At 43.7% G+C, this 12,132-nt stretch overlaps 4 protein-coding genes across 12 annotated transcripts in view; 2 read left to right on the plus strand and 2 right to left on the minus strand.

Annotated features, from left to right (window-relative positions):
- LOC117606876 (homeobox protein araucan) overlaps window positions 1–1,847 on the minus strand; it is a 60,954-nt gene extending 59,107 nt beyond the window's left edge. For 3 of the 4 annotated variants that reach the window (XR_004582088.2, XR_004582089.2, XM_034329878.2), the window contains exons 1-4: window positions 1,711–1,847; window positions 1,454–1,632; window positions 1,200–1,369; window positions 206–465 (exon numbers count right to left, since the gene is read on the minus strand). Coding sequence is in view for 2 of the 4 variants with exons in the window: in XM_034329878.2 (XP_034185769.1) it covers window positions 206–316 (111 nt within the window). In the remaining 2 variants the exon portion in view is untranslated. The remainder of the gene's footprint in view (window positions 1–205; window positions 466–1,199; window positions 1,370–1,453; window positions 1,633–1,710) is intronic. The other variant, XM_034329886.2, reaches the window with a different exon arrangement.
- The window catches only part of LOC143305243 (uncharacterized), a 141,141-nt gene that overhangs the window by 45,552 nt on the left and 83,457 nt on the right, over window positions 1–12,132 (plus strand). The gene's annotated exons all lie outside the window — the stretch shown is intronic.
- LOC117604682 (uncharacterized) lies at window positions 1,031–2,085 on the minus strand. Its single transcript, XM_076690242.1, is given in 4 exon segments — window positions 1,031–1,154; window positions 1,200–1,331; window positions 1,711–1,766; window positions 1,768–2,085. Coding segments are annotated over 4 exon segments (492 nt in total). The 5' UTR covers window positions 1,948–2,085.
- Window positions 2,173–12,132, plus strand: part of LOC117606896 (sosondowah) — an 82,373-nt gene continuing 72,413 nt past the window's right edge. For 2 of the 4 annotated variants that reach the window (XM_076690246.1, XM_076690247.1), the window contains exons 1-6: window positions 2,174–2,322; window positions 2,440–2,691; window positions 7,447–7,642; window positions 7,825–7,886; window positions 8,259–8,648; window positions 9,505–9,654. In XM_076690246.1, the coding sequence (XP_076546361.1) occupies window positions 2,614–2,691; window positions 7,447–7,642; window positions 7,825–7,886; window positions 8,259–8,648; window positions 9,505–9,654 (876 nt within the window). In that variant the 5' untranslated portion in view covers window positions 2,174–2,322; window positions 2,440–2,613. Of the gene's footprint in view, window positions 2,323–2,439; window positions 2,692–7,446; window positions 7,643–7,824; window positions 7,887–8,258; window positions 8,649–9,504; window positions 9,655–12,132 lie in introns of all 4 variants that reach the window. The other 2 variants (XM_076690248.1, XM_076690249.1) reach the window with 1 other exon arrangement.

Here is a 12,132-nt window from a genome sequence, read left to right on the forward strand (position 1 = left end):
GGTATGATTATACAACGAAATAAATTTGTTGAAAAGATCATCGTTGTTGGATGCTACCAACACGTGATCTCTTTCAGCTTCAAAGCAAGCACGTTGTTCCGTGTAAAAACTAGAACGCGTCTCCCGCGCTTTTTTCCGTTCGAACGACGAAACGAGTCGGTCTCGCTAACGTAAAAGGGAAAGAAAAAGAAATTCGCTTACTCACCTCCTGTTGCTGAATTAGGAAGTCAGGAGCGAGTTGTGGCGGGGGTGGTTCCGTGCCGGAGACCTCTTGGAGCAGTCCCACGTGCTCCCAGCAATCTTCCGATATGTCCATGATCGTCCCCTCCTCTTCTTCCTCGTGGAACGTCTTCAGGATAAACGGGACACCGAATCCTCTTGGCGGGACGTCGTCGATCGGAATGAGTCTGCTTCTCGCAATCTGGTTGCCTCGTTCTTCGATTTCAATGCGTATCGAGGCGTACTCTATTTGGATTGAAAAAGAAAAAGAAACAGTGAAACAAAAACTGTCTCGATGCACTTAGTCACTTTGTTTGGGTTGTCAAAGGGTACGGATCCCTGTCACTCGAGAAATCGAGCTAGTACACGAAGAGGCGCGGAAAAAAACAACACCCGGAGACGCACAAACACAGGTTAACCGTCGGACACGGCGTGTCGCGTGACCCGCGTTCTATGACGACGACGACGGCGTCGAGGACGACGACGGCCGTCGGTGGTGGTCAGTCGGCGTGGAATGAAGTTCGCCCGCGGGTTAGGTTGGGTTAGCCGAGCCGGAGTTGCAGCATCAGCGGAGAGGGACGAGAGGGCAGAGGGGAGAACGGGAGAGAGAAAGAGAGAGAGAGAGAATGAGCGAGAGAGGAGAGACCAGCGGAACGGAGCAACGCAGAACGTGGAAGCGAGAGGTGCCCGAAGGGGAGAACCGGGAAGAGACAAAGAGGTTGTTCAGAGAAAGGGAGAGAAAGAGAGAGACAGAAAGGGTGGGGTACAGAGAGAGAGAAGCGTAAGGCGTAAGTCTGCCCTAGTCGCTCGCTTAACCGTGCAGGAGGTGGCGCCAATATAACCCGTACTCCACCTCCGTCCGACAAAGAGCTTGCGTATACCTGTATGCGCCTGTTGGTAGGCCATACCGCCTACCGACTACCGTATTGCAGGATCTGTGATCCGGTAATTATTGCGATTTCACTTGTATTCCATCGTACCTGCTGTTTTTCCGTCGCTCGTTTGCGCCTCGGCTCTCGTTGCATGCTTTTGGAAAGGCGAAGCTTTGTTGCGAACGAGCTGGACTCGCGTCCATAAAGTCGTCAGGAGGTTTGTTCATTTGGCGCCTAATTCTGCGATTACATCTTAACTCTTTGCGAACAAAATACTCCTGGCATGACATATTTAAAAAATATATATATAATAATGTAACTACTATATTTTAATGAAGAGTATATTGCAAATTTGTACTCACTTACTTAACCGCGTCTTCCTATTCAATAACCAACATGGCCGCCAGCGTTCGATATATCGATTTGCATCGCAAATCTCTAACCTCGATTAACAGCCATCCGTGTTCGATCTCTGTTCGATACAAAGGTATACGCGTTTAGTTATCGCAATTACCGCAATTCTCCATTTCCTTGAACCTATCTGTCGACAAGAGAACGAAGAAACGATAGAGCTTTGGCGCCGATAAACGATCGTTATCTACGATCGGACTTCCCTAACCTTTCACGTATACCTCCCGATAATCGACGACGACGTGGGCGGTGTGGTGGTCCTCTCTGGAACGACGCGAACCTCGTGCGCGAACTTACAAAGGGTACCCGTGCTCGTGTGCTCGACTGTTCCTCTTTCTTCGACGACCATGTTCCTTCTTCCATGCACGAAACTGTCACGAGTACGTGCCATTTGCATCGGCCACCTTCTTTCATCATCCTCGGTCACGTGTGTCAACAGGATCATTTCTTACACGTTCTGGTCTACGCATGAAGATTCTTGAGTAAGGATTCTTCTATATTTATCCTTGACACCTTTGATTTCGAGAAATGATTGCTTTCTACACTATCACTATCACCACTCGATTCAACTATGTAACAGCAAACCGTGTGAATTTCTCTCTAACGCACTGCAAGTGGCGACGCGCAGCACGCGCGGTAATTTATCGCGCGCGCATATGCGTGAAGTTAGATCTCGATAGGATACCGATGAAGGCGTCGCTATGTACATGTGAATTTTAATTTCTTCCAACTTCAGACTGCAGACGCGTTTTAGAGTTTGAAAGTGACATCGGTGACTGGCATCTTCTCGTGACACGACTTTGTGACATCGATTGAACAGGTGAGTTCGATGTTGATACTATTTATTTTCGTTGTTATACAATGTTTACGAGTACTATGTAAAGATATTGCGCGGTAACCGTGAAACATGACCGGTATTTTATTGGGTAAATTACAGGTCTGGCTTGGCGCGTTATTACACGCTGTCGCAGCCCAACGACTTGCCTGCAACTTTTTCCACGAGTTCTCGAGACGTTCGTTGTGCCGTGACAAATTGTAAGATAGTTGAGAAGAATGACACGCGATAAATGCACACGAGGCTCGAGGAAACGCGTGTCACACCTCGGGCGTAATGGCATCTAGCGGGGTACGTCAACAGGCCCCTATACTTACTGGCACACTTTTTGCCGTTGGAGAGGCGAATAAAAAGGTACGTTTTCACATCATGGTTAATCGTGAAAATTACTAACGCGACACCAAATGTCATGCATCTTGAAGTCACGTTGTCATGACATTGAATTTAATGCCGTGGCTTCAATGTCTCAATGTATGTACATACTTACGTACATACACGATGAAAACTACATATTCATATAATTGTAAGCGTAAATATTATGGTTCGTTGTGTACGGTTTGATCGTTTCGGATACTTTTCTCGTGTTGGCAAGCCGTACTACGTTGATGCCACTTGCACAACCATGTGTATCGAGGTGGGTACAAGAGGGACGAGAGTAAACGCGAGAACTCTAGTCAACAGGCAATCGAACGTAGGGTTGGAATGCGATATGAATGCGTTAATGCATTGTTACTGACAGCGACACGAATCGTGGATAATACTTTCGTACGCGACCTCCCTCCTCCACCGTTTTACCTAAATGTTCGCTCGACCGGACCGTTTTTTTTTTTATTTTTCCCAATACTCGCTCGCGTTTTAATTCGTCCACGTCGACTGGCATACCTGGCACAAAACGCTACTAATAGTTGCCACTTGGCAGTCGTTATTATCGCGCGGACACACTCTGAAATAGCACCGGCTGCCGAATCGACGTCAAAGATTGATCGCATCGGGCTGCGACATTCTCGTGAAACGACGGCTCGACGATAAACGCACTTTTCCTGTTACTGTCCTCTCGGTATCCCAATTTTTAAACGTTGCAAACTGAAATATGAAATACAAAACTCGCTATTTTAGTAACGAATATTCGAGCCACTCCGAATTCCATTGGAACTATAAACTCATCGAAGTCTCGAGAAAAATGTCTAAGCAAATAACGCTCAATTTTTATAGTACCTGTATCAGGAATAAAAAAATGGAGGGGGAGGAAAGGTTGAGCTATTAGCCGGAGCAACGTATACTCTGCTCTTTTCATGGGCTTCTAGCCACCAACGACAACGCGACCCCGTACAGAGTGTTGGTCGAGCCCTCGACTTTGTATGCACGGAAAGCCGCTTTACGACGTGAACGAAAGGGGACACGCGCGGTTCGGTTGGATACCAGCCATGATAATATGTAATGCCTGTATAGACCTTAGCCCTCGATCGCGAATCTTTGAAGTTTGAACCGCCTTTCCGCCGGCGAACTCGTACCGCCGATCATCGAGTGTTAAAAAATCCGATGGTTAAACTACTATGAGAAAGCCAAACATACGGCCAACTCATACCAGAATCCTTATTCTTTCTTTTTTCCTTTTCTTTTCTTTTTGGTACATGAAACGAGCGTGCATACGGGCGAGCACCTGTGGCCAGTTTAAACGATGCCGTGGTAAACGGTAGTCAGGATAGATTGAACGGTCCGATAGGGTTTTAGCTATCTTCTTTTGCCGCGAGGATCAGGACTCGCGCTTTTAACCCCTCGACTCATTAGAGGCCATAACTCTGTTCAACGAAACGCTTTATGTTCATTGCCCTGTGTTCGTGTACCCGTGTGGCCATTTGAAGGAAGCCTCCGTGTACAGTATTATACAGGCTGTATAAGACTGTATCAGAGAATGAAAAAATTAAAAATAAAACTAAATGATTTTGAAGCTAGAATCTTAGATCCATCCTTTTTTTCTTAACACCCTGTATAGAGTTGGTTTTAGCATGCGACGCGTATCTCTCGTGCTTCGAGCGATATTTATTCCTCCGTAAGACGGAATAAGGACTTGCTACCCGTATAACATTAACTCGGATAACTGTTTCGAAACGATTCAGAAGCTGATTAATGTCGCGTACATATAATACTATAATGACTGCATCGATTGTGCTCGATGCACATTACGTTCGAAGAGGCAGGATTTCGTCTTCTTTTTGGTTCTTCCGAGGAGACGGTTTTTAGGGACTGAAATTACGAGTTCGACTAGAGAAACGCGGCCGCGTTTGTTACGTATTATTGCTGCTTTTTCCCCGAGGACCTCCCACTGTCCTTCTAACGAGACCACCAAAGATACGGGGACTAAAAACCGCGCAAGAAACCTACCAAAGTACGCTCTTTATACGGGATGTTTTATATATATCGCGGGACAATACGAGCCGAGTACACACGCTCCAATTATGGGCGAATTGCGGTGGAACTGAGACCTGGTTTCATATACCGACGATACGCTTACGTTTTGAAATTGATACTTTGCTCCGTGAATGATTCGAGACTTATCGAGACATGCGCGACTCTACTCTGTATCGATACGTATCAATTACGGAAATGATTTGATAACAATTTAGTTGCAATTCGCAACATAGAAATGATACTCATCGTGACAGTAGAGAACGATCGGTAATGATGAAGTGAAATTACTTAAAAATAATTGACAACTAATCGGAAAGTAATCAGAGAATATCATACACCGGCCCAGAGTTGCAGATGAAAAATAGGAAAATTCTCAATCTTTTAATGATAACGTTTCGAGTTGTAGAAAAATAAAAGGAAAGAAGTTGTAGGAAAGCATACATTGTATAATGAATTCCTGTACACGGTCGGATACACGCGCGTGTACAATAAAAAAGCATTCCTCTGTAGCATTGTCCAAGAATTAATTAAAATGGCGCGAGAACAAACGGCCACGTGAGAGGAGGAGGAAAAGAGAGACTTGCGGTTTCTCCTCGGAATCCCAGCGGCGACATATAAACCGGGCGGTAGATCACACAAACTCTTTTGCAGTTTGCACCGGCCGGGCCGGATAAAGCGGCTGCAGAGGCTGCAGGCTCGCGCATCTTTTACGTATGCACGAGCATAAGCATAACGCAAAGGGGAACATGGGTAGATGATATCGTGGATGCACCTACGGGGCCACGGGGCGTCGACGCGATTCCTTTGTCCTCGTTCCTGGCCGCTCGTTCTTCTTGCTACAACCACCTCGCCCCCGGACGACCTCTTGGTGCACATTTTGTTCGCGGAAATACCATGGCCAATCTCGTGCATCAATCCAACCGGCCTTAGAATTGTATCAAAGAACACGCTGCGTGGCGGCTACCGTACTTGAAAGATTATCATCTTGATCCGCGGGAGGTGCTTCATATTTACCTTGAACAAATCCCTTTTTTTCTTCTTCGTTTCTTGTTTTCTTTCAGAGACACAAGTATCTTCACGGTTGTAATTATTTTAATCGACCCGATCTTTGATCGTAACCATCCACGTGACTGATGTTACAAAACACCCTTAACACTTTGATGGCCTCGCATTTCGTTATGTTACTTCTTATATTTAACAGGAGATTATTAATCGCATTGTGTTTGGAAGTTTCGTTTAAATTGTCTCGACGAATTGAATCATTAATAACGTTTATAAATATTGGCGAGTTAAAGGTGCTGACCGTTGAAATTTTGGAGCGGGTCGAACTCAATCATTACTCATCGATTCATTAAAATATCATCGATAAAAAGGGTTTAATTATAAAGGCACCAACGATGCTTCCTGTCTCTGTATATGCGTGCGTGCTGCACGCATGTACGCTCGTCCCTTCTTCACCTTCTCCCTTCGTCTTGTGCATATATTTTTACACACCGTAGGTGATTAGTAAGACCATTTTCTTCATTACGGAACAATGTTGTGAAGAACTGTTCTTATTATAGCCGTGCGATTATCGTGGATAATCTTGTTCATGATTGCACGTATTATGCAAATAGCTAATGCATTTTTGGCTCGCATGTACATACGCTGTATCGAGGTATCACGATTAAATCAGCACTAGTTAAATGGTTAATTATTTAAACAGACTATAAGTAACTTGCTACGAGATAATATCATCCTCTTTCATCTTCTTCAACGCGATACTATTTCATGTAGTCTCATTAACTTATCTTGAATCAGGATGCAGTTTTAAACGGTATCCTAAACTATCGACCATATGGATTGGCAATTATTCATATCAAACCGCTTCATTCTTAAAAGGTTAATAACCTAAAATCAGGTTCGTTGATTGCATAAAATATGCGACCGTCAGACTGTTAAATCAGAGCACTTAAACCTTATTCGCATCAGTTTGCGCGTCGAATTTGTCGTCCGGATGTTTGCCCCGATGGAGTATAACATGTCGGATTACTAAAAGGTTTTACGAATATTTGCCTGGGAGAATGAAATTGTATGCAACTGAATCGTCGCGCGGTTAATACACAGCCGTTCAACGCGAAATGAAAAATCGCTCTTCGCTTGGTCGCTGCTTTTTACGCGCATTGTGAGATTCAAGTTAACAGCTGGATCGTGCGTTACATATTCCGCCACGTCCTGCACAATTATAATGCAATTAAATTGACGGGTATTATGCGTTATGCATGAGGAGTAACGATTGCACTCATTACTAATGATGTTAACAATTTTTTTTTTCTTGGCAACGCAATATGATTACAGTTCGTTAGTACATTATTAAGGAATGAAATTACACGTTGCATTCGTGTATGCATTTTCACGCATACGTAATTTTTATTTGCATTTTGAAGCAGCAATTAGTCATCCTTCACTTGTTCTGATGATGTATGACACGATGAAAGGATCTTTGTAATACCGTCGCGTCTTTATTAATATGTAACAGACATGCATTTTTCAAACAAACATACGTACCAAAAGCAATAATTTAACAAATAATTATTTAGGTTTTTTGTTAAAAGATGAACAAATAAGGGATGTGATGGGACGCGTTTACCCTTACACTTCTTTTTACCTTAGGGAAGTCACACGCGATCGTATATATGTACAAATATTATTTTCCAACAGAATTCGTATTTACCGGCAGAGCGGTGGATAGCCGCGCGCAGCGCTAGTGCGGCAGTCAGCAGTGACAAGATGGCGACGCCCAGCGAGCTGTCTATCGAAGAGATTCGCAATTATTTATTGGAAAACGGTGGTACTGCACGCAATCACGACGTGGTGAAGCACTTCAAGAAATTCTTAACGGATCCCGAGACACGAGGTACGTTGTAAATTCATCGACAGATACAGTCGTGTGGCTGTCTTGTTTCGTCAAGGTGTGACCCCGATGTTACACGGTATTCTCGATGTGTAAACACGGGACTGGAGTTCTAATACTCGTCACACCCGGCATTCAGTGTGCATCGTGATATCCAGTGAACAGTGCGATTATTTTCGTTACAGTCGAGGCACGGAATCGGTTCAAGGAGTACGTAAACACCCTGGCTACTATAAAGAACGAAGAGGTACGTCATCGAGTAGCAATTTCCTTCCTACCTTGACAGGAGCGACTTGTTGCGCGTTCGTGCGACGTTGCCAGTTTTTTCAATCATTCGCGCGCTACATTACAAACGATAACCTTATCTAGTTAACGTTTCTCATTGTTTATTTTTACTTTTCGCTTCTGTTTGTCTTATCTAGTGTTAGATAGCATATACGCGTTTGGTAAAGTTTTAAAGTTACCGGTAATTGACACCTGACAGTGGCGCCACGGGGGGTTATTCTTGATCTAACCTAACATTAATTTATACTTTTAAAAATAAAATCAATTATTAATGAATTTGAAAAATTCTTAATTTACGAGTGTTTAAATTAAAATAAAAAAATTCTTCGTGCAGGGAGAAAAATATTTGGTTCTAAAGAAAAAGTACCGTCAAAATTCTTTGGACCTTTCGTCTCCGGAGCAAAGCGAATCACCTATTGCCACTCCTGACATTTCCACCCCTGTTTCGCCTCTACGGCTTCCACCCCCGTACCGTCCACCACCTCCTGCACCCCAAAGTCCATCGTCGAACAATGGGAGCAGTCAACCCGAGGAATCGTGTTCGAATTTCGTACTCGAAGAGGCAGCAATTAATGGGGAAAAGAATGACGTTGACCGTACGGAGACTGGATTATCAACGTCATCTCCTCCGGTACCACCGCGGCGTAAAAGTCAAGATAAAATCAAGATAGAGAATAAGGAAAACGTGGACAGGAATAAGGGAGGATCAGAGGCGGTTATCAAGGTGAGTTTTTCTTTTACTGAATTCATTGAAAAGCAAAAAGCTACGTGAAATCTTGTCATCATTACATGGCGATCTGTCATTAATTAAAACTAAATCAATTATCATGGTGATATTAATTAGAAAAAAAAATACCTGATAAAATTTCACGTTTCTTTCTCGTATACGCACGCTATGTAGTACGAGGATCATTCAATAAGAATTTTCTTTTCATTTCGTTTCTTTATTTGTTGAACAATCCTCAGAATTTGTCTATACTTTATCGGTTGTCGTTGTGCACACGATAAAATGGCACAACGTGTTTCCGCTTTATCGCATAATTACTGCGACCAGAGATAATTCGGGCATTATTGTGCACTATTGTTGTTATGTACTGTGGTTTTGGGTGCGTAAAAAGGTATTCACGATTACAGTGAATGTCACTTAATCAGTACAGTAGTGAACGTAGTGTGTTCTTCATGCCATATTGAAAGCTTATATCCTTCTATCACAAACGATTGGATTTTTGCGATTAGTTGATCGTTTAATATCACTTAGCATGCTAAATAAGAGTTTGAGGGTTCTCCAAATGAAGGCTCGTGTGGAAATGGGCCTGAATCGTGAAAATTTGTGTTCTTAATTTCGGCTACCCGCACACTTCTGACGCTTACACATCACTGTAGTGCTATCTCGCTTTGATTAGAAGCATGAAAGTATCGCCATAGATAAGCACTCTCATTTAGTTGTATTATTCGTCCAATGTGTCCACACGTCTGGCATTCTTTTCATCCATGTTTAATAAGTAGTTAGAGGCGTAGTCATTGTGTGTGTGTAATTGTTCTGTGAGAATTGGCAATTGGAAATATTAAAAACCGTACAGGAAGATGAGGCTGTCGTGGTGAATCCGGGCTCAACCGAGCAATTAAGTTTCCGCGAACGGATGCAACGTTTCAACCGGATGGCTAGCGAAACCGATCTTCAAGGCAGACCTAACGGCGCTATCACTCCCACTAAAAAGCGATCAGACAAGGTAATATTCGATTAACCTTCTTCTAATACTTCACCTTTTCACCTCGCACTAAACGATTCGCCCTCTTTCACTCGGAACACAGTTTTCTCACCGAATAATTATTTCGCCGTATGGCCCGTTGAATTATACCTCGTGTCTGTTCAACTCATTGACTAACAAATTACTCGGGCATTCGTTTACATTCCAAGGTGCGCCGGTCGATCGTCTAATCGCGATCGGTAATCGCGTTGGCCCGTTCAGATATAACGGATTCGGATGATTGCAAAACACGCGTGGGGAAAGTTAGCGTGTGCTCGATGAAAAAGAATATGCAGCGTTTTAATTGCACGAATGAAATGGATATCGATCCATTTATTAACGTTATTCCCAGCGGAATCCCGTTTACACTTGGTAATAGTTATTAATCGCGCGCAAAACGTACAGTTATTAAATATAATCGCGCGTTTAACGTTTATTCTCTTCGTCCCGGTATAAGTTATCGACAAATTACTTGGCTCTAACAGAAAGATTACGATCTTCACGCGGATGTAATTCATGTGAGAACACGCATAAAACAGCTCCCTAGCCTATAAATAAGTATCTTTTATTTCCTCGAGATAGCATCGGCTAATAACACAAAGCGAGGCGTTTTTTCCCATTTTTTAACGTTTCAAATCATAACTACTCATCTACGGAGGTCTGACGATCCTGGCTATCGATGGGCTGTTTAAATAACATTCCAAGTGATCCGTATGCGCTTGAATTGTTGAAAAATTTTCAAGCAAAAGCTTCGAGTGTCGATCGCTAGGCACGGTTGAGCTATCGAAGATAAGCGAACGATTCGCGTGGAAATAATCCACACGCGAGGATATATGTACATCCTTCGAGGGAGGAAGGGACACTCGGTGTGTACAGGTCTGACTGCCCATCTTGCATACCGAATAGACTACTAAGAATCCTTTTCTCGTATCCTTTACACGCGCGCCTCCCCGCCAGTCAACTCCTTTGCATCTTTCTTCTCTTGCTCTTTTTCTCTCTCTCTCTCTCTGTTTCCCTCTCTTTTTCTTGTCTGTCGTTGTTCGTGCGCCGTTTATCGCGGCGAGCAATATTCATCGCATTTGAATATCCTGCGGGCGGTATCTCGCGTACCGATCAGGATGTTGCGTCGATGTTGCCGTAAATCATAATTAGCCGCGCCTGAAAATTAAAAGTGGAGGAGGCAAACGTGCAGAGAGGTAAGGTTCTTTTCCGCCGACGAAACTTGCTACGAGTACACCGGCTCGTCCTTTACGCGGACCGATTCTCCATCATGATTTCGATATGTTTATCGTGCCGAACGATTAAAAGGACCGGCCACGTGGAACCCTTGGCGAGAATCGGAAGGAAGGGAACGTCTTCTCGTGCTCGCTCGAGTCGAACTCGTGGTGTACGACTAGCAAGAGCTGCTTCGATTCGAAACGTTTATTCAGGGGAAAAAAACGTAAATTTCATGTTTGCTGAACTTGGTTCTCAAACATTTGCATACTCTGTTTTAACGAGAATAAATTTTGATACGGGTAGCGTAAGGAACAATGCAGTATTGTTCGGATGACCTACATTTTCAGCATAAAGTTTAATCCCCTGGGTAGCAACTGTTTGATGGTTCCGTTGTACCTCGTGTGTGAAACCATTCGCTGGTTAATTAATAATCAGAAAGAGTGATAAAAATTTTCTCTTTCACGTCGAAAGATTGAGTCGTTTCCGACATATTCGTTTAGGCAATTCTTCATCGCGAAGAAGTTCACAGGTGGGCCTGAGAATAATTATTTATTATTCAACCGTGATCGTTCATTTGTGGCGGTCCGTCTTTCATGTACGAATTCAAGAGGGACGCGGTTGTTAATTTTTATTAGTCGTTAGCGTGGATAGGGTTTCGGGACATGCCGAGGGAATCCTCCTCTCGCCTCCGGACATCCTGTAATCTCTTGGGTGCTCGGAGGTAGGCCCTTCTCCGTCTGGTCGGAGCTTTCTTTACAGTAATTATCATGCACCGTGGCCACGGTATTCCGCCCTTCGCATCCATAATGACCCGTTCGTCTAGCGTTGTGTCGCGTGCCGCGTGCCGCGTCGTCGCATCAACACGTTTCACGTAATTCTCCCTCGTGCCTTTCTTCGAAAGCCTCGTTATGGGTCATTGAATGCATCACGGTTCACATGTCGATGAATGCCTATATCATCGTGACGCCGATGATTGGCTAAACATGGGAAATCGTGATCGACGATCGGTACGACTCGAAAATGACTCTTGGGTGATTAGAGATTAGACGCAGAAATAATTGATAAAATTATTTTTATCACGTGAGTGTGATTGATAGAAAGATTTTTCGGCCGGTGTAGATTTCAAGGCATCTCGTTCGGTTCACGATAGAAAGAAAATATTAAAACGATGCTGTGAAGTTAATGCGGTTATTCGTAGTCATCGCGCTTCGGGGCCACGGACCCGTTGCTCGTTTTTATGTA

Source organism: Osmia lignaria, chromosome 9, assembly GCF_051020975.1.
Source record: "Osmia lignaria lignaria isolate PbOS001 chromosome 9, iyOsmLign1, whole genome shotgun sequence".
Lineage (NCBI taxonomy): Eukaryota > Metazoa > Arthropoda > Insecta > Hymenoptera > Megachilidae > Osmia > Osmia lignaria.